At 40.8% G+C, this 21,021-nt stretch overlaps 1 protein-coding gene across 8 annotated transcripts in view; it reads right to left on the minus strand.

Annotated features, from left to right (window-relative positions):
* The window catches only part of INVS (inversin), a 191,256-nt gene that overhangs the window by 59,855 nt on the left and 110,380 nt on the right, over window positions 1-21,021 (minus strand). For 7 of the 8 annotated variants that reach the window (XM_045563435.1, XM_045563433.1, XM_045563431.1 and 4 more), the window contains 2 exons: window positions 15,219-15,431; window positions 4,533-4,816 (listed from right to left, as the gene is read on the minus strand). In XM_045563435.1, the coding sequence (XP_045419391.1) occupies window positions 4,533-4,816; window positions 15,219-15,431 (497 nt within the window). The remainder of the gene's footprint in view (window positions 1-4,532; window positions 4,817-15,218; window positions 15,432-21,021) is intronic. The other variant, XM_045563436.1, reaches the window with a different exon arrangement.

Here is a 21,021-nt window from a genome sequence, read left to right on the forward strand (position 1 = left end):
CTTGAAAATCATTGTAAAACCATGCACTAGGATCACCTTGAGGAGGTCTTATGAGTATCAGAGTAATTAAAGGAAAAAAGGACTGGTTATTAAACACTGAAAGAACATGGATTTTTTAGGATGTGAGGCTACTTCATTAGAATGTGATCATGTCCACAGTAGATCTGATTGCCTTGCAGTGTAACCTGTCTCAGGGTGTTTTATCATCAGGCTAACATGAACCACAATTACCTCATGTAGTTGTAAGAAGTCTGAAGTTACTATGTTCCCCTGCTCTCTGCTATGTAGAGCACTGAATTAGGGGAATTATTAGCATTGCACAGTTGAAGTTACAGTGATTATATGTAATTCTTGGGGTGCAGAGTAAACTCCAAGCCAATCCAACCGTTAATGGGTGATTTCTAAGAGAATCCAGGTCAAGAATATTTACCTATGTACTCAATGTGTGCTCACTGCTGTAGGAAAGAAGCTGATGGTATGGTCCTTAGCCTTAATTGATAATTCAGTATAGCTGGCACATAGTGTGGGCTCAAAAACATATCTGTTGGATGAATACATGCATAAATGATTTAGTGAATTATATAGAGGCAAATCTTTGCCATAAAATAGTACTCCATTAAAGAAAACATGAGTATACCCAATAAATACTTTTCATCTTATGTTTAATAACCTAATTTTCATCTCTGAGTCTCCAGCACCTAGCTAGTACCATGTAACTATAAATTCAACAAATACTTTCTTATGTGCCAGACACCTGCAAGGTGCTAGAGACACAGAAGAGACACGTTGTCTCTCATGATAGATTTTTTAGTGGCCAAAGATTCTTCCCATCCTAATACGTACATACTTTTGTAATGTAATAATGCCACATCTCCCATCCGGAGGTGGAATCTATTTCTTTACTTCCTTAAATCTGGGCTGCCATTGCAATTTGCTCTGATCAACAGAATACGGTAGAAGTGATATGAAAGTTCTGGAGTCCAGGCCTCAAGATGTCTTGCAGCTTCTGCCTTTTCTCTCTCAGAGCACTGCTCTGAGAACATATGTGAGGAAGATGGCCCACTGGAGAATGAAAGGCCACACAGAGGAGAATGGAGGCACCTCAGCCAACTGACAGTACCAGCTGCCAGACATATAAAGGAGGCCATTAGGCTTTCCAGCCCAGTCAGCCTTCTAGCAGCCACACAAGCCCAGGTCACCCAGCAGAGGAACTGCCCAGCCAACTCACAGAACTGTGAGAATAAACTGTTATTGTTTTAAGCCATTTACTTTTGGGGGTAGTTTGTTTGTCACAAGAGATAGCCAACACAGAAACTGATAACTAAAAAAGAGAGGTGCTGTCCTAACAAAAATCTAAAACCCTGCCATGACTTTGGGACTGGTTGGTGAGCAATGAAGAGACTGTTGGTGAAGGTGGGAAGAGCAGAGAAGAAATTGCTGTTGGAGTCTACAGAAAGGTGAGCCTTGTTATTCAGTGACAGAATAACTAGCTAAATTGTCACCTGCAGTAACGTAGAAGACAGAAGATACCTAATGAACATGTGGACGTGGCTCAGGAGATTTCCAGGTGGAATGCTGAAGAAAACAATTGCTTTTTAACCTGCATATGACAAGGTATGGGGAGAAAGAAAGAAAATAAAAAACTAATTTGTAAGCAGAATTTAGAGGAAGCATAAAGATCCCAGGATGCGATGGGTTAGAAAATAAAACTGTAAACATTTTTATTCTTTCCAGCCAGAAAGAGTCTCGTTGTAAGATAGGGCCTCAGGACAAAAAAATCAAATCAACACTATGGCTCTATGACACCCTTTATTAGGAGCTCAAAAATATGTAAGGTGGTGCATGGTGGGCCCTCTCAGCTAAACAAAAGAATTTCAAGGACATTTTCCCAGAGAAGTCTGAGCCACTCAAATTAGAGAAAAGTTTGTTTGAAAAATAATTATGGATGTGGTTTTGGAACATGGAATGAACCCAACTGGATTCACAGAAAACCTGTGAGCTTTTTGAGATAACCGTATCACTGAGAGTAACTCGAGCCTGAACTGGTGAGGCTTTCGAAACAAAAAGAAGCCTCTGGGTCCCCAGTGTACTACAGTCAGGGACCAGATGGAGAAGGCTACTCAGCTGCAAACAGGGCCCATTTCTTATGGAAAAGGAAGGACTTCTCAGAGGGCAGAGCCAAGAATCCAGGTAGCAGAGTCAAGAGCCAAGGAGAACAATGGAATAGGAAGCCACACAGGAGTAAAACGAGAGACCCTAATCAAGGAACATTCCATACCTCAGAGTAGGTAGGGGTCCTGGCAACGTGTGACAAGCTGGCCTTCAGAATTGCTATGTGCCTCCTATTACAACCTGTTTTGGAACAGGAGCATCTACTGTGGTTATTCCATTCCTGTCTCACCACTGCTTGCTGGATGTGTGGGGGGTGATAGGTGGAATCTATTTCTCCACATCATTTAGTCTGGAATGGTCTTATAACTTGTTTTTGATCAATAGAATGTGTGCAAATTCTAGAGCCTGTTTCTCAAGAGGTCTTGTAGCTTCTGTCTTTGCTTTCTGAGAATGCTGTCCTGAGACCACTCTGTAAGGAAGCCATTCTAGTCTACTGGAGGATGAAAGGTCTTGCAGAGCAGAGTCAAGGAATGCCAGCTGACAGTCAGGATCAATTGCTAGACCTTCAAGTTATGTCTGTCTTAGACCATGCAATTCAGCTGACTTTCCACCTGAATATAGCCACATAGGTGAACCTGCAAAGAGACAGTCCAAGCAAACCACAGAATCATGGGGCAATAATATATTGTTGTTTTGAGCCACTTGGTTTTTATGTGGTTTATTATATAGCAGTAGATAACTGAAACAACCTTGCTCTTTATAGATCTTGCAATCTAGTGGAAAAAATAAAGTCAATCAGTAAGAACAGTAAAAGATTATGATCTTTATAATAGGGAAACGGAGGTATTGGAGCATATAGCAGGAAAATGTAGCATCATTTAGTGGCGAGATATGGCTGTATAGAAGAAGTAACATTCACCCTGAGATCTGAAAAATAAAGTAGAGGAAATGTCACCTGCAAAGGCCCCAAGCTAAGAAAGAACTCAAAGAAATTTGACATGAGTGACCCATCATGAGAGCCTAATTAAAGCTGGTTGAATGAATAAATGGATGAATATGTAACACAGCATCACACTTTCCTTAAGAATTACACTGCTGACACACTGTCGTCGTAAAGTGGATCAGGGAATTATATTCCGGGAATGTTTATGGTCATTTGTGTATACTTTTTTGTAGTTGTTTTTGGCTACATTAGCAGTATGGCTTAATAGTGATAGTTACTGAAGACCTACTGTGGGTCACGGGCTATGAAAAGTACTCTATATTAATTATTTTGCTTCTATCCATAACTGACTTGAAGGATAGAGAGTATACCCCCTACTTTATAGCTAAGGAAATTAAGGTTCATAGAGACAGATTGAATTGTCCAAACCCTGAATTAAGTGATCATGAGATCCCAGTGACCCTTTCTGGGAGTTCAAAACTATTTTCATAATAATACTAAGACATTGTTTGCCTTTTTCACTGTGCTGGCATTTGCACTTAGATTTTGGGAGGAGTCCCACCTTCCCTAACTTATAAGAGTGGGCTCAATGTGCTTGAATTGCTTTGTGCAAATAATATGACTCATGCCGAACACCTGGCTTTCCTTCTGGAAGTCTGGAATTTTGGCATCTGCTAGGCGGAGGGTATCTATGAGATTGACTCTGCTAAAAATCCTGGAGTCCTAAGTTCAAGTGAGCCTTCCTGGTAGACAAAAGTTTGTCTAACTGGTTGTTATAATTTATTGCTGAAAGAATTAAGTGTGTTGTGTGTGACTCCGTAGGAAGATGACTCTTGGAAGCTTGTGCCTGGTTTCCTCTGGGCTTGGCTTCATGCACCTTTTCCCTTTGCTGATTTTGCTTTGTGTCCTTTTGTTATAATTATAGCTGTGAGTACAACTATATGCTGAGTCCTGTGAGTCCTCCTAGCAAATTACCGTACCTGGGAGTGGTGACTGGAACCCCTGACACACTAAGTGAACTCCACATAGGATAAACTACAAAAGCCCATGCCAAGACACATCAGATTAAACTTTTGAAAATTAAAGATAAAGGAAAAAACATCTTGAAAGCAGTCAGAAATGACATGTTAGCTAGGCACGTTCTGAGGAACACGAATGACAGTGGACTTCTCATTTGAAACCATGAAAACCAGAAGGAAGTGGCACAGCATTTTTCAAGTGCTACAAGAAAAAGAACTGCCAACCATGAAAGATGTACACTCAAAAACTATAAATCAATCAAGATGGAATGCTAAATAATGTTGCAGTAACCCACAGAAAGGGAAGAAAAGAGAAACAGAGGAAACAAATGGAAAACAAATCATAAAATGGCAGACTTAAATGCTAACATAATCACCTTATAAATGGTCTAAATATACCAATCAAAACAGCCCACAGTCCATGGATTGGCATCAGATGGCAAAGGCAATACACCTACCATTTGGCTTTCTGGAGTTTGTTCCCTGCAAGTCTGAGGAAACATACTGCTCCTTCTGGGGGCCCCTGCCTAGAGGCCCTCCTGGAGACCCTCTGCAGTCTCTTGGCTCAGGGCCCTGGGTCGTGTTGCCAGCAGGAGGCTGTTTGCTGGGGGCACAGCTCTGACTGCTGGGCTTGTCCTGGGTGCTGGGCAGACAGGTTAGGGCTGGGGGTCTGCAGGAATCTGGGTTCCACCTTCCTTTCTGCTGTTCTGCCTCTTTTCGCTTGTTTTCTTCCTCCCGTTTTCTGGAAGCAAAGCCAAAGAGGAAGAGGAAAAAATTAAAAGAGCATCACCTGTCAAGTGACCTTGAGTGAGGTTTCAATTTTAAGAGAAACTACCGCATCACAGGAGATGTTTGGAAATTCACATTTTCGAAAAGCAGTCTTTTCTCCAGATAAAATAAAAACCATCTCTTTTATATCAGGCCTTATTGCTCAAAAGATGACGGAGCTGAAAAGAATATTACGGATCAATCTTTGCACTGTTGAGACACACATGGTAGATAACCAGGCAACTTTTTTATGTAGAACATAATACACTCCCAATCGTGTGTGTGCCCCAAGCTTGTGTGTGATCCCTGGAGCTAGCTGGAATGCCACACTTTATTCTGCATATCAGAATGGAACTGAAAATGACAGTCATAGGGGTAACCTTGAATCTGATCTATTTATTTAAAAAGTCTATTGGCAAACCTTAATGATTATATAAAAACATTCACCAGCCTGAACAGGAGTGAGACCTCATCTCTACTAAAAATGGAAAAATTAGCCAGGCACAGTGTCGCAGACCTGTAGTCACAACTACTTGGGAGGCTGAGGCAGGAGGATAGCTTGAGCCCAGGAGTTAGAGGTTGCAGTAAGCTATGATGACACCACTGCACTCTAGCCCAGGTGACAGAGCAAGACCCTGTCTCAAAAAAAAAAAAAAAAAGAGAAAAAAAGAAAAGAAAAAACTTGCAAAGCACATTGTAACTGATTAAAACACACCCGTGAGTTGCAACACTGCCACTGAGAGCTCTAGCTAATGAGTCAAACCCCTTCATTTTACAGATGAGGCCCAGAAGGTAGGAGGATTTTCAAAAAGTCATACATAAGTAGCTGGTAGCTAGGCTGGAACCCTTGGGTAGCAAGAGAATAGAAGAATGCTGGGCAGGAGAGGCCAGGTCCAGAGATAAGTAGTTGTGTGAGGCAAAGGGGTCAAAGGTAGCCCAGGCCCAGAAAGGGGTGAGGAGCTTGAAGACGAAGATGCTGCGTTAAAGGCAAGATTTGTTTGACCAATGCCATCAATTTGTAGGGATGTCCAAGGGAAAGACAGGAGGAAAAAACCCTATTTTTTTATTCTCTCCTCTCCTGGGCACTGAGGATATGGAAATCAGGACCCTAGAGGTCAGGTCCCTTGAGGAACCTTCTGCCCATAAGGTGACAGCTGGGAAAATAGACCTAACATACAATGGAAGAAATGTTATAAGAATGTGCTTGCACAGAGCAGGCAGTCATTAATTTTGTCTGGAGGAATCAAGAAGAAGATCCCAGCTGTTGATTCTTAAAGATGTAGAGGAGTCTGCCAGGCAGATAGGTGGGAATGAGGATTTAAATCTGGGCAAAGGCAGGTGGTATATGGAAAAACCAGGTCTGTTTTGCTTCTTGTGATATATGAACAGAGCTTGCTATATACAGCAGGTACCCAATATGTATTTACTGCCCAGGTGATTCACAGTTACTACTCAGGAAGAGAATTTATTTGGTAGCCACTTAAAGGTTCAGTTTAAAGTAGAATGAGTAAGGAGAAGGCGGAGAGAACCCTGTGCTGGGAGGTATAGGAAGTTTTCTAGTCCTGCTTTGGCCAGTAACTACCAAATGACCTTGAGTGAGTCACTTTCCCATCAGAAACTCTGCTTCCCAGGTCTCACACTTGCATGATAGCTCATAACCTTGACTTGATTTAGGGGTCTGTTTTGGAAACCAGCTATGGTTCCAAAATTTAGGATTTCTTTTGTAATGAGATGGAGAAGTTGTTTTATGGTAATAGCTGGCTGGCATCAGAGTCCCTCTTGTGGCCGGGGGTGGGGGACCTTGATTAGACAAACATTTTAATAAGCTTGGGGACAGGATTGAGGGCTGGCAGGTGAGACCTTAGGGCCTAGTTGGTGACTGGCCCCGAGGCTCCAGAGCAAAGTGGTGCTCTGCATGAGACATTTGTTTGTAGCTCCTCACCTGGAGAGAGGAGATAAAAGAACAAGGGAGAGAGAAAGGAGGAGACAGAAAGAGAAGACAAGAGACAGAGCAAGAGCAAGGGCCAGGGCAAAGGGAATCCTCTTGTGCTGAGGTAACAGAAAAGGCCTTCAGAGCTGTGCTCCGCACACGTTAACGGGCCAAATCACCTGGTTAGCTTGGTAATTACAGATTCGGATTTGGCAAGTCTGGGGTAGGACTTAAGATTATACAGGCGCTGCTGGTCCTCTGACGATACCTTGAGTAGTCAGGCTGAAGAGAACAGGAGAGTCTAATATGGACAGTTAACTATACCGTTATGGGATATGAAATGAGATTCTCTGGGATGACACCAACTTTTTGTAAGGTCTACCACGCTTGTAACGTGCTTTTCTTTAATGAGCAACCTGACAAGTATCAGACATGGATGGAAGCAAGAGCCAAGGTAGAGACCTCAACCCACCGAGCAGTCACAGAATTCAGACTGCCACAGACTATGGATCTCAAAGGGCAGGAAAGACCTAGCTGACTGACATCAGAGTTACACTTTGATTTAAAACTTTGTCAACTCATTAAATTCCCTTCTGGAGGTCTTTTTTCCTGTGTGGAGAAGCCCCTGATTGAGGGGCCAAATTTGCTTATCTAACAGTTTCCACTGAGTCCCATCAGAGAACATGGCCAGATGGGTCGTGCTAACTCCTGGACAGCTCTGATGTCTTTATTTTGTTATATCTTTGCCAACTGCTGCCACTTGGGCCTACTGCACTGCAGTCTACAGGATAGCTGGACAGCCTGGCATGTCAGTGCCTGAGAGTCACACGGACGTGAGTGAGCAGGTGCCGTACCAGTGCGATCTGTGTGGAAGAAGGCTGCTTTTCAGAAGAAGGTGGAAGCACCTGGGCAGCTGAAGTGCAGCTAATTGATCTAATAGCTTTGCTCCTGGCAGACAGAGGGATGCTCCTCTGCATACCACCACTGACGAACAGAGCTGCTTTACGACAATGATATTGGCCCTCTAGACAGACACATGAGCATGGCTGTCTGGGCTGCCATCTACATGGATCTCACTGTCATTAAGAGGGGCTCTGAGGTGATAAATTAGACTTTGTTATTTGAGTAGTCATTTCTCTTCCTTTTAGGAAACTAAACAGCCTTCCTTTTCAATTCCAAGAAGCCACTATGTAGTCAGCCCCTGGACAAATCATGTCACTGCAGACCTTTCTGGGCCTCCAACAAAGGCAGCCACCTGACAAATAGGGGATCCAGCCTTTTAGAGTGATCAGGATGTCCCAGAAGCAAGTGGAGATTGCTTTGGAGGAGGAGGTTTATAGATAGGTGATTTTTCATTTTGGTAGAACTAAGTAAGCAGAATTAGGAAAAAGAATGTAATCATCTGAATATATAATTAGGTGCTGAGCTTATGAATACAATTAAATTAATGTTTTTTTCAAAAATTGATGCATTTTGCATTAAAAAATATCTTCTAGGTGGCACATGGCCCACAATTGTGAAGTTCTTCAGAGCTATGGTGTAGGCGTAATAATAGTGATCATTGGGGAAAAGGGGGTGGGATTAGAACTGGAAATTATGAATAACCTGTATCCTATTTTATTTACACTGCTGTTTTAAAATGAAAGCAGCAGCAGCAACAGTAACACACACACACACACACACACACACACACACACACACACACACAATACAGTTCCTGAGAATTGAACATGATCCCACATGTATGTGTCTCCCAGGGAATCACTGCTCATAGTACGAGTTTGAAGAAACCTCACTTTATTGAAGGTGACACCCTTATTTGGTAGATAAGGAAACTGAGGCAAGAGAAATGACTTACCCAAGGCTACTTGGTAAACTACAGACAGAGCCAAGATAGAACTCAGCTGCTTTACCTCTCCCAATAAAATTCATCCTAATGCCAGAACTGTTTTTAAAAATTTCACTTAATCGGCTTCCACCATTTTAAAAAATGAATTGGGTCATATGTAGAAACTGGGCATATCACATCAAAGTAACCATTGATAGCACTTAAAAACTAGCTTTCAGCCAGGTGCAGTGACTCATGCCTGTAATCCTAGTGCTCTGGGAGGCCGAGGAGGGAGGATCGCTTGAGCTCAGGAGTTCAAGACCAGCCTGAGCAAGAGCAAAACCCCGTCTCTGCTAAAAATAGAAAAATTAGCCAGGTGTGGTGCTGCCCGCCTGTAATCCCAGCTACTTGTGAGGCTGACGCAGGAGGATCGCTTGAGCCCAGGAGTTTGAGGTTGTAGTAAGCTATAATGAGGCCACCGCACTGTACAAGGGGCGACAGAGCAAGACTCTGTCTTAAAAGAAATTACAGAGTGTTGACTTCTCAGGCTAGATCATAAAAGACATTGCAGCTTCTGTCTTGTCCTTTTGGATCACTCACTCTGGAGGAGGACTGAGGTCTCCTGCCGACATTGTGTGAGCGAGATATCTTGGAAATGGATCCTCTGGCTCCAGGAAAGCCTTCAGATGATTGTAGCTCCAGCCAACATCATGATTCCCATCTCATGAGAGACCCTGATCCAAAACACCAAAACTCACACTGAAACTCTGGGAGATAATAAATGTTGGTGTCTTAAGCTACTAAGTTTTGGGGTAATTTGTAATACAGCAAGAGGTAACTAATACAGTGTGAATCATGAGGGGGCCATTAAAATAATTTGATATATATACATAAAACACTAACCCTAACGAATACTCTGTAACGTAATGCTTAAAATCCACATTATTCAAACTGGGGCCCCAGTTTCTTATGCATATGTTTTTGGTTCCCAGAGACAAATTAATCATCAACTATTAGGTTAGGCTTCCTTGTCTCTTCCAAACAAGAACTAGGGTATTTAAAGAAGTTTGCTCTTCTCAATATTCTCTGAATCTGGCTGGGGTAAGACTTGCAAACAGCTAAGGTCTAAGAGTTTTAGGGAATCATGTTCAAGTAAATGCAGTGGTAAGCCCCTTTGTTCTTGTGTTTCACCTTAAAATCAGAACATAGAACTTTCATAAACCTATCATGAGCAAATGGTAATTTGTTCATGATCAATATGTAGGGAGTTGGAAAACCAAATGCACAAATGTATGTGTGAGAACATTGTGAAGATAAGTGGTGCATAAATGTACCTTCAGTAAGGTAAACAAGCTGAAGTGGTACACTTGCAGAAATTCATTATATAACCACTGAAAGAGATCTAAGAGAGTATCTGGTCAACCCTTCCATTTGACAGATGGGGAAACTGAGGCCTAGAGTGATAAATGGCTTATGTAAGGTCTTAGACTCATTGTAGGAGTACTTACAGATTGTAGGAACAGTTATTTATTGAATGCTTACTATGTCTCAAATATTCTAAGGCACTAGAGATATGGAGGTAAGTAAGACACTATCCCTGCTGTCAGGAAACTGACAGTCGAGTGGGGCCTCAGACCTGTACGCTGCTGCTGACAGTGAGTTCCAGATGTGCTGAGTGCTAAGAGAGGTGTCTACACAGAGCTACGGGCGGATGGGGGACAGTCATTAATTAAACTGGGAGAGGAAAAGGCTACACGTGAAGAATGAGAGAGGAGTGACATGAGAGAAGGTTATTTCAGACAGAGGGAAGGGCATGCATGAGCAAAGATATGCAACCTAGCTCGCACAGAACCTCTGACTCAAGAAATCTTAAAGACCGGCTCTTTATGTAGTTTTAAAAATTCCTTATATAATATTCCAGAGAGATGAAAATTCAACTGCTGGAACATTTCCAGTGAGAGGAAACATTACCTCATGAGACAAAAAAGGTTTGGCTCTAACCTTTTCAGTTGGTGCTGCATGGTGTCTAGGGGTCTGTCAGATTCTATCTCTTCATTGTCGCTGAATAACAGGCTTAGTAATATTTGGTCTTTAACTTCCTCTCCAGGGAATAAGAAAATGTCATGTGCTTTAGGATCTTTGACTTATAGAATGTTATAGGGGGGAGGGACCTCAGAGGTCATTTAGTCCAGTGGTTTTTATCTTTTTGTGACTCATGGATTCCCTTTGAGAATATGAACAAAAATCTAAATGCATATATGCTCCTGACACGCAAGATGCTGCATATAGTTTCAGGGTATTCATGGAGCTCTGAAGCCCATCATGGATTAACACACTTTCTTTTCATGTTACTGATGAAAAACTGAGGTTCAGAAAAGTGGAATGGCATGAAGTAGAACCACAGAGGTAATTGCCCACTGGTCAGATGCCTTTGTAGACAGAAGACCCGGGCACATGGGTCAACCCTGAAGCGAGGCGCTGACAAACGGGTGGTGTTCAGCAGAGCAGGCTGCACTAGGATCAATTACAAAGCAAAAAGGAGGCCAGTGGTAGGAGTGGGAGTGCCATGAGCACTTCCTTTACATATCTGAAAGGTGGTTTATGGAGAGAGATTTAGACTTTTCTCTTTGGCTTCAAGGAGTAGCTTCCAGACCAAAAGGTAGAAAATAACTTGCCAGACAGAATCCTCCACAAATGGAATGTGCTGTCTTCAGAGGTATAGAATTCCCTGTCACTTGACTTATTGAGGACACAGAACAACCTTTTGTAGAAGGGACTTAGGCATCACAAAAGTTCAAATTGGATGACCAACATGGGACTTGATTACGTAACTCTAAGAGACACTCAATCACATATACTAGCCAGAAAGAAGCTCAGGTCTCCCAGAGAGCATGGCAAGTGAAGAAGTGAAGAACATCCAGGATGGCTGAGACATCAAGCATGAGGGGCTGGGGGAGGGTCGTAGTAGTGGAGAGAAATCAGGCTTGGAGATATAAGTGCAAGTAAATGTTGAAGGTCTTACGTAGCATCATGGCTGGTATTCAAGAATGATGGCCCATATAGAGTGATGGCACAGAGGAATGAAAACAAAAGGACATAAAGGACATTTCAAATGAAGAATTAACACAATCTATGGTGACAGCACTAGCAAGGAGATAAGTGATGAGATAGGTTGTGGTGATGAGCTATAGGTTTCACATAGTGAGTCTGAAGTGATAGTGACAGCACAACATGCAAATGGAAATGTCCAGTGGTCTAAAGTAGCAGCAAGTGGCAAAAGGACAGCAAAGTGGAGATGCCCAGGAGGCAATTGAAGATATGAGATTAGGGTTCCAGGAGGTCAGGATGTGAGACAACTTAGGGGTTATCTATAGAGTTGAACTAATTTAAATTTTAAGAGTGGATACATTTTCCAGAGAAAAAAGAACAGCACGAGTAGAAGTCTAAGGAGTTCGCCTTCGGGGCTGACTTCAGTGTGGAGATGGTATAATTAAAAAGACTTGAGAGGGGAGAGTCAGAGTTAGAGGAGATCTGAGATTAGAGTGAAATAAGAATCCGGCAGAAAGGAAGCTTCAAGGAAGAAGGCTGATCAGCATAAACATAGTCTTATTTTAGTGTGCATTCAGCTGTGTGATTTGGCAGGAAAATTATAGTAATGTTCATTTTGGCAACAACATATGTAGTGCAGCATGAGTTATAAAGTGCTCTTAAATGGATTATGGCTATTTCTTAAATAGTACTTTCTAAAATACCTGCCTAAGAAAACATGACTACAACTTTTCTCTCTCCCACTTTCTCTATCAGTGAATTAGAAATCACTTTAAGTTTCATAAGTTCCTTTGACATCCTCACTTTAAGGACGGTGATTTCTGCCATCCTAACGTGATGAACTGGGAAAGGGACATTGAAGGAACATGATGTGCTAGGGCCACCTTAGTCAATGACGCAGCCGCAGCAAGGACTGAGTTTACCATTCTGATTTTTGTTCCTTAAAGCAAAAACTGAAAGAAAAATTAAATACTGACTCAGATTTTAAGAAATAACTTTTGAGAAATAAAATTAAATCAATCAGTTTCTCCACCATTTAAATCTATACTACAGTGACTGTAGGAAATGATGGTTAAACTGTAAGAAACTTGTTTATTTCTAGTAATAACACTCAATAAAGGAAAGATTGTAACTGAGATAAAGTAAAGGAGATTAGAGTTTTTTCCATTTTGGCAATTTAAAAATACTGTCACAAGTAAGCACGGCTCCCATTTAAAAGGGTTTTTAAAAATTAACTTCAGAAACTAAGAACAAAGAGGCCCTATCTTCCATAGCAGTGAAACAAATTTGGGTAACAACTAGAGAGGGAGTTGGACTAGATGCTTCCTAGATCCCTTTGTTGTTTCCCTCTGGACTGGGAATCACAAAAGTCCAGGTTATGAAAAAAAAATGTAAACCACTATGCTATTTACGCATGTCAATATTTTACTTTAAACCCTTGTATAGGAAATCTTCTCACACATAGGTTCTTAGTTCCCAGCTCTAAGTTGACCCCATAGTATGCCAGCCCAAACTCTTAGGTCCAGGCACAAGACCTCTGGCAGCACCAAAGGCAAAGGAGAGGAACGAGGGTCTGCAGATCACTAATGACAAAGACTTGGGGGTTTCTGTAGAACTGGAGGTGCCTAGAAATCAACTGGTCTGTATTATTTTCCAGATGAAGAAATTAAGGCTCAAAGAGAAATGCTGTGTTCCAGTTCTCACAAGTAAATATCAGAGGCTGGGTTCGAATCCAGGTTACTTTGCACGCTACTACAACCTTCTATTCTGCTGGAAAGGGCCCCCTCTCTCTAATAATGAAGTGAAATGTGTTTGGATTAATACATTCCTTTTGGGGGATATACAAAGTCAATCATGTTGCCTTTGTAGAGCCCCACCTCATATTTAGCTAGATAGGACTTCAAATTCTAACAGCAGATTCTCACACATTAAATTGGAGTTATGGAAACATCAGCAAAAGGAAATACAACATTCTATCCCTTGAAGAGAATATTTACTTGCAACTCCAGATAATTTGTCATGTGCATTACCAACTCAGAGTTGTCACTCACATGCAGAAAAATTTTATAAGAAGGCTGGAAAAAGAGGTGTGTAGAGGCTTTTAGGTTAACACTAGATTCTTTGGCAAAAGTGAAGAGACAAGAGCCTCATTAAGAGAAGAGTACAATGACCAGGTGTGGTAGCTTACATCTGTAATCCTAGCACTCTGGGAGGCCGAGGTGGGAGGTCTGCTTGAAGCCAGGAGTTAGAGACCAGCTGAGCAAAGGCGAGACCCCATCTCTACAAAAAAATAGAGAACTTAGCCAGGCGTAGTGGTGTGTGCCTATAGTCCCAGCAACCTGGGAGGCTGAGGCAGGCAGGAGGATCACTTGAGCCCAGGAGTTTGAGGTTGCAGTGAGCTATGATGATGCCACTGCACTATAGCTAGGACAACAGAGCAAGACTCTGCCTCCAAAAAAAAAAAAAAAAAAAGAAGAGTACAAGATAATATTTCCTAGAATGCTATTTCAGTAGCTTCAGAGTCACAGAAAATGCTGTGTTTCTGTCAATCTTATCTACCAAAGGCTGACATTATGATTAGCATTCCAGTGCATAATGGTATTTAACTTCTCACTAGAATCATTTATCTTGCCTCTTATGACTCCTAATGGTTACTTATTACACTTATGCTTTCCCCTTGTAGGCAAGATGTGGAAGGATTTAAGAGTTGGAAGAACTCGAGATTTGGAAACATTCATGATACAGTCAAGAAGTTATCCTTCAAGAATCTGCATGTCCCCATCTTCATCGTCAGAGGTTTTGTATCTGTATTTGCTAATGCAATACACTGCTGCTATTTAAAATACTTCCCCCCCCAACACAGGTATCAAAGAAAAGGCAAACTAAAGCATAATCTAAAACCAATCGTTTCTGTGAAATAATCACAAGGTGTAATAGGCACAACTGGCTATTTGGTATATTTTATATTATTGTCCCCCAAAATGTGAAGTCCCTGAAGTGGGGATTTTGCTTTTTTAGCCATTTTCTCCCGAGGCTTTACACAAGGGTTTTGTATGTACAGTAGGCATTCAATCACTATTTCTGGAATAAATTATTTAGTACAGATTTATTAAGAAATGGGGGGAGGAGAGCAAGTCATTTATATAAGTTGGTTGCTTTCATCAAATGAAAACTAGACTTAGACTGGTCTAGTGAAAGTAGGCTGGATATTGGCATATGTTTCTTTTGGAAAGGCAGGAAGAGCGGTTATCTCTTGGCTTACTGTAGGTAGCAATCCCACCCCCGACTCCCTGTCATGGGTGGGGGTGGCAGTGGTTTATTTCTGGGCTGAAACACCAGGAACTGATCTAGAGGAACAGCCACCAAGGAGAGTTTAGGCCTTTATTCTTCACTGCAGCCTCAGTCCCCAGGAGACGGAGTGCTGAGCAGAAGGGGAGAGGTGACCCGGGTATAGGGAGTAAAAGTAATTCAGCTTCTTTCCTGTTTCCCTCTGCTGACCACCCCTGTCCCCCATCCCCTTCCACCCTAACTCTGAGTCGTGAGAACACAATCTCCACAGCTCAAACTTACTTGGCAGCTGCATCTTTTCTCAACTGTTCGTGCTTCATGAGGAGATTTTTCCGGTCTCGGAAAGCTTTCCTGACCTTGTACCCTTTGTAGACAGCTTGGATTTTGAAGGCAGCAATGTCTTGTATGGCTGCGATGGACAGAGCACCGTGCTCCAACATGAACTGGATAACCTCATGGCGCTCACCAAGCAAAGCATAATCAAGGGGTGTGTACCTGAAGCGGGAGGAAGATTTTTTTTAAGTTTTCGAATGTAATTCAAGGCATAGTTAAACTGGCAATATTATTATGTGGCAGAAGGAAACTTCATTCTAAGATGTGGAATATTCCCCAGGCAAAGCCATCTTCTCTGTACCAGGACTGCTCCTTTTTTCTCTGACAGGCACAAAACAAGGTTGAATACAGCAGGAGGTCAGGTGCTTTGTTCTGCTAACCATATCAATGCCTGAGTTTGGCTCACTGGCTCACAAACTGGGGGCTATTGGGAACATGTGATCACTTTCCTTCTTCCCCATGTGTCAAATAATTCCCCGTGCCTATCTGAAAAAGTACTGCAAATAATGTTCTGTGAGATTCATAAGTTTGAGCCCATGATTACTGATACTTAATGCTTATGAAATAGAAAATATGCCTCTAAATGAAGAGAGTTAGTATATGACAAGGATGGCCCTTTAAATCACAGAAAAGATAGATTATTAAATAAATAATGTTGGGACAACCACATCTGTAATCCTAGCACTTTTGGAGGTCAAGGCAGGAGGATGGCTGGAGGGCAGGAATTCAAGGCCAGCCTGAGCAAGAGCAAGACCCCTGTCTCTGTAAAAAACAGAAAATTTAGCTGGGTGTCATGGTGCATGCCTGTAGTCCCAGCTACTAGGGAGGCTGAGGCAGGAGGATTGCTTGAGCCCAGGACTTTGAGGTTGTAGCGAGCTATGATCACGCTGCTGCACTCTATCACTGTTGGTGCGACAGAGCAAGACACTGTCTAAAACAAAACAAACAAATAAGAAACAAAGATAATAGACAGTTCCTAGAACAGTAAATACTAATGGCTTGTAAACATATAAAAATATGTTCAACCTCACTCATTTAAGAGAAATACAAATTAAGACTAACATAAGAGAGTATTTTTCACTGATTATCAGATTAGCAAAGATCAGAAAGGTTAGTAACACACTGCATTGGCAAGGACAGAGGGAGATCGGCTCTCTCATACACTACTTTTACCTTTAGGAAGGACAATTTGATAATATCGATAAAAATTATTCATGTATATGCACATTGAAGTAGCTGTTTCACTTACAGGCATTTATCCTATAGATCTGCTTTCATACGTAAATGCTTTAAGTACAAGGATACTGATAGAGGCATAGTTAGTCATTACAAAAGAATGGAAACAACTTCAATATCCATCAACAGGCCATCCATATAACGGAGTCACCTGCTTAAGGCAGCCATTACTGTTGTATGTGAATAAAGAAGGAACAATTTCCAGGATTTCTTGTTAAATGAAGACAAAGAAAAAAGTAAGAAACAGAGCAGTTATTATGGCACATTCCATTTGTATAAAAAAGAATATATCCCTTTATGCTTATCTATGAAAGAAATATCTCCAGAAGTTTCCCAAGAAACTGGAACAGTGAAGCCTCTGGGGAAGAACCTGGTTGTCTCAGAGGCAGAGGTAGAAGGGACATTTAGTGTTCACGGGACGCCCTTTGAAATTTTGTTCAGTGTGCATATATCTAGAAAAGATGGGTATTACTGTCATAGTTATATGTTTTAATCTCAATTGTCTCCTTTCTACATGGGTGATTTTAGGCAAATTCCTTTTTTATTTTTGAAAACATAAAAAATTTGATAAACAGAAGAAAATAACCATCATTTATACTCCCACCCTCAGAACAAACCACTGTAAATATCTTGGTAGATACAGCTTCTTTTTTTTTCAAAGAAAACTGACTACTTTGTAAAAATGGTACGTTAAGAATTCAAACTTTGTAAAAAGTACAAAAATTGAAGCAAAAAAAAAAATCCCCCCAATTCTATCACCCAGCAATGGGAGTGGTGACTGTCACTTCTTAAAGAGCTTACTTGATGTTTCTAAGCCCCAGCATTCCTCATCTTTTACACAGATGATACTGCACAGACTTGGCATGCAGAGACAATGGCATATACATGTAAAGAGGATGGCCATATGCAGGCACACAGCAAGCAGTGGATAAATGTCAGCATCACTGAATGGTTTGTGATACCATAGTTGCTTACCATAAATATTATTTCCATAGGACCAAGCTAGTGTTTATGACCACCTAATGACTGCCGCTGATGCTGATTCCTCTTGGGTGACTGTGACTAGTCCAGTGAAATCAGAGGTGTTAGGGGAAAATAATCAGGTGATTTATGAGGTGGAAAAAATGATGATTATATGGATACATGATTAAACACAGAAAACCATCCAATGATTACAGAAAAGAAATGATCTCTCTTTAAAACTCACCTAACAGTCACATTAAGAGATGAAAGGAAGAGGCTTCCAGTCTAAGGGTGGTTTGGTCACTTGAGTAAGGAAACCATGAGTTTAGGAGGAAGCCCCAAATGCTGACATTAAGGAACCCCCATATTAGAGTTATAAGTAGAGGTACCTATATAAATTTTAAAACATTATTTATAAGTAGGTAGCATTTTATAAATTCAGAAGAATTAAAAAAGATTTTACTATATATTCTACAACACCTTTCATGACTGTACTTTTCTCTAATGGAAAAATTATTATAGAGTCATCAAACAACACAATAGTGGAGTTAAACTAAATTTTAGAGGTCATTTAGTTCAATATCTTCATTTTACAAATGAATACACAGATCCAGAGAAGTTAAGCAACTTGCCAAAGGTTATGTATTTAGGTTATTAAGTATAGAATGTCTGATTTCCTTAAGTACTAAGTTTGACGGTTGTTACCTCTGACATTTCACTTTGACACTTCTTTTTTTTTTATTGTAAAGGTACATCCTCATTCTTTCAAATGTATAGTTTGGCTTGTGATTATCTTTCAAAATTTTTGTAGAGCAATTTTTGTGAAACCATAGATAAGTCAAAAATTCATGTTATTTTTTAATATGTGTTCCATTATGGAACAAATGCAGAGCAGATAGCTGGAAACATTAACAAAGTATTTGGGAAGGATGTGGCTAATGAACACACAGTATGTTGATGGTTAGAGAAGTTCCATTCTGGTGATTTTAATCTTGAAAATGAGCCATGTGGGTGACCTGAGACCAAGGTGGATAATGGTGAGCTGAAAGCTGTAGTGGAAGCAAATCCATCTCAACCTATGCATGAAGTAGCAGCAAGGTTTGATATTACTATTCCAACAATGTTGAACCATTTGAAACAAATGGCAAGGTAAAGAAAGACGCTATATAGATGGGTTCTGTGTGAATTAAATGAGTGTCAGAAGAGAATAGTCTCGAAGCTTGCCTTTCTTTGCTGTCACAACATATAGGTGAACCATTTCTACTCCATATTGTTACATGAGATGAAAAATGGATTCTTTTTGACTATTGCAAGCATTTGGCACAATGGTTGGATAAAGATGAAGTACTGAAACACAGTCCAAAACCGAATATTTATCAAAAAAAGCTAATGGTGTCTGTTTGGTGGTCCAGTGCTGGTATTATCCACTACAGCTTTATGAAACCTGGTCAGTCAATTACAGTGGATGTCTACTGCAGCCAACTGGATGAAATGATGAGGATGTTTGTGATTAAGCAGAGGAGACTGGTCAACAGAGAGAGGCCAATCCTCTTGCAAGACCACATGTCACAAAAAACAACGCTGCTGAAAGCACACAAGCTGGATTTGGAAACTCTCTGTCACCCACTGTATTCACTAGACCTTGTACCAACTGACTACCACTTCTTCCAGGCTTTGGATCACTTCTTGAAAAGTATTCAATTCTCAACAAGCTGTGGAAAACGCCTTTGGTGATTTCATCACCACTCACTCTCCAGGCTTCTTGGCTACTGGCATAAACAAGCTACTGTTAAGATGGCAAAACTGTGTTGATAGTTTAGGTGCTTACTTCAACTTAACTGTACTGCTTCTTGAGATATAATAAACTAAACTTTTGATTCAAAATCAGACATTTCATATTTAACGACCTATAACTAGTGTCTACAGAATGTAGACTAGAACTAAGATCACATTTCCCAGTTCTGTAATTCTTCTGTAACACACGTATCAATTATTGAATGTTTTCTATAGAATAAAACTTTCTAAAATTAATACGCAAATAACATATATATTTAGTAAGCTTGATATTTTCTATAACTACTAATATGTAGGTCTTTTCCATAGTATTTAAGCAGGATCATCAAAATCTGGTTTATGAAATTTAAGGCCCAAACTATTTACCTATAAATATGAGAAAAGGAATAACATGTTGCATATTATACCCTAAAGAATGCTGGACTATGAATCAGAGGACCTATGTGACCCTGGGATTCTCTTAACTTCTCTGAGTTTCTGTTTCCTCATCCGTAAAAGCTGGTAAAGAAGAAGGAAAGAATTAGATCTCCCAGGCTGCTTCTGGGTTGAAAATTGTATTGTAATTTTTTTACTATAAAAAACTCATTTTTTTTTTTTTGAGACAGAGTCTCACTTTGTTGCCCAGGCTAGAGTGAGTGCCATGGCGTCAGCCTAGCTCACAGCAACCTCAAACTCCTGGGCTTAGGTGATCCTACAGCCTTCCGAGTAGCTGGGACTACAGGCATGCACCACCATGCCCGGCTAATTTTTTCTATATATATTTTAGTTGGCCAGATAATTTCTTTCTATTTTTTAGTAGAGACGGGATCTCCCTCTTACTCAGGCTGGTCTCGAACTCCTGACTTCGAGCGATCCACCCGCCTCGGCCTCCCAGAGTGCTAGGATTACAGGCGTGAGCCACCATGCCCGGCCAAAAAAAACCATGTTTTTTATGAGAAACTTCAAGCATTAAAAAGCAGAGAGTGCCAGGAGCGGTGGCTCACACATGTAATTCCAGCACTCTGGGAGGCTGAGGTAGGAGGATCGCTTGAGGTCAGGAGTTTGAGACCAGCCTGAGCAAGAGCGAGACCCCATCTCTATAAAAAATAGAAAAAATTAGCTAGATGGGTGTGGTGGCGGATGCCTATAGTCACAGCGACTGGGGGGTGTGTGAGGATTGCTTGAGCCCAGGAGTTTGAGGTTTCAGTGAGTTATGATGATGCCACAGCACTCTAGCCTGGGGAGACAGAGGAAGACTCTATCTCCAAAAAAAAAAAAAAAAAGTAGAGAGAATAGCATAATAATCCTCTTATATACTCATCACCCAAATTTAACAATTTTTTGCTACATTTGCTTCATCCAACGTCTTCCTTTTTATCTTTGCTGAAGTATTTTACAGCCAACTCTCAGAACATCTATCATTTCATGTTTATGCATTTCAGTATTCATCCATAAATATTATGAGCATAGTCACAATGTCATTATTATACTAACAAAATTAAGAATTCCTTAGTAAAACCTAATGTCCACTTTATAATAAAATTTACTGAATTCTCCCCAGTTTGTTTTTACAGTTGGTTTATTCAAATTAGGATTCTCAGTCAATTTTTTATTCAAAGAGACAAAATCCAAACATCTAGTAAGGTTTTAAGATTGAAGTCCATATCTAGTGTTTAAGAAACTGACCACATTGTGATTATTACTACTCAATCTTTCTCCAACCCAAGTTCAATTTAGAAACATTCCAGTACTGTGAATATTCCTATTGATGTTAGAGTGG

Source organism: Lemur catta, chromosome 10, assembly GCF_020740605.2.
Source record: "Lemur catta isolate mLemCat1 chromosome 10, mLemCat1.pri, whole genome shotgun sequence".
NCBI classification, from domain to species: domain Eukaryota; kingdom Metazoa; phylum Chordata; class Mammalia; order Primates; family Lemuridae; genus Lemur; species Lemur catta.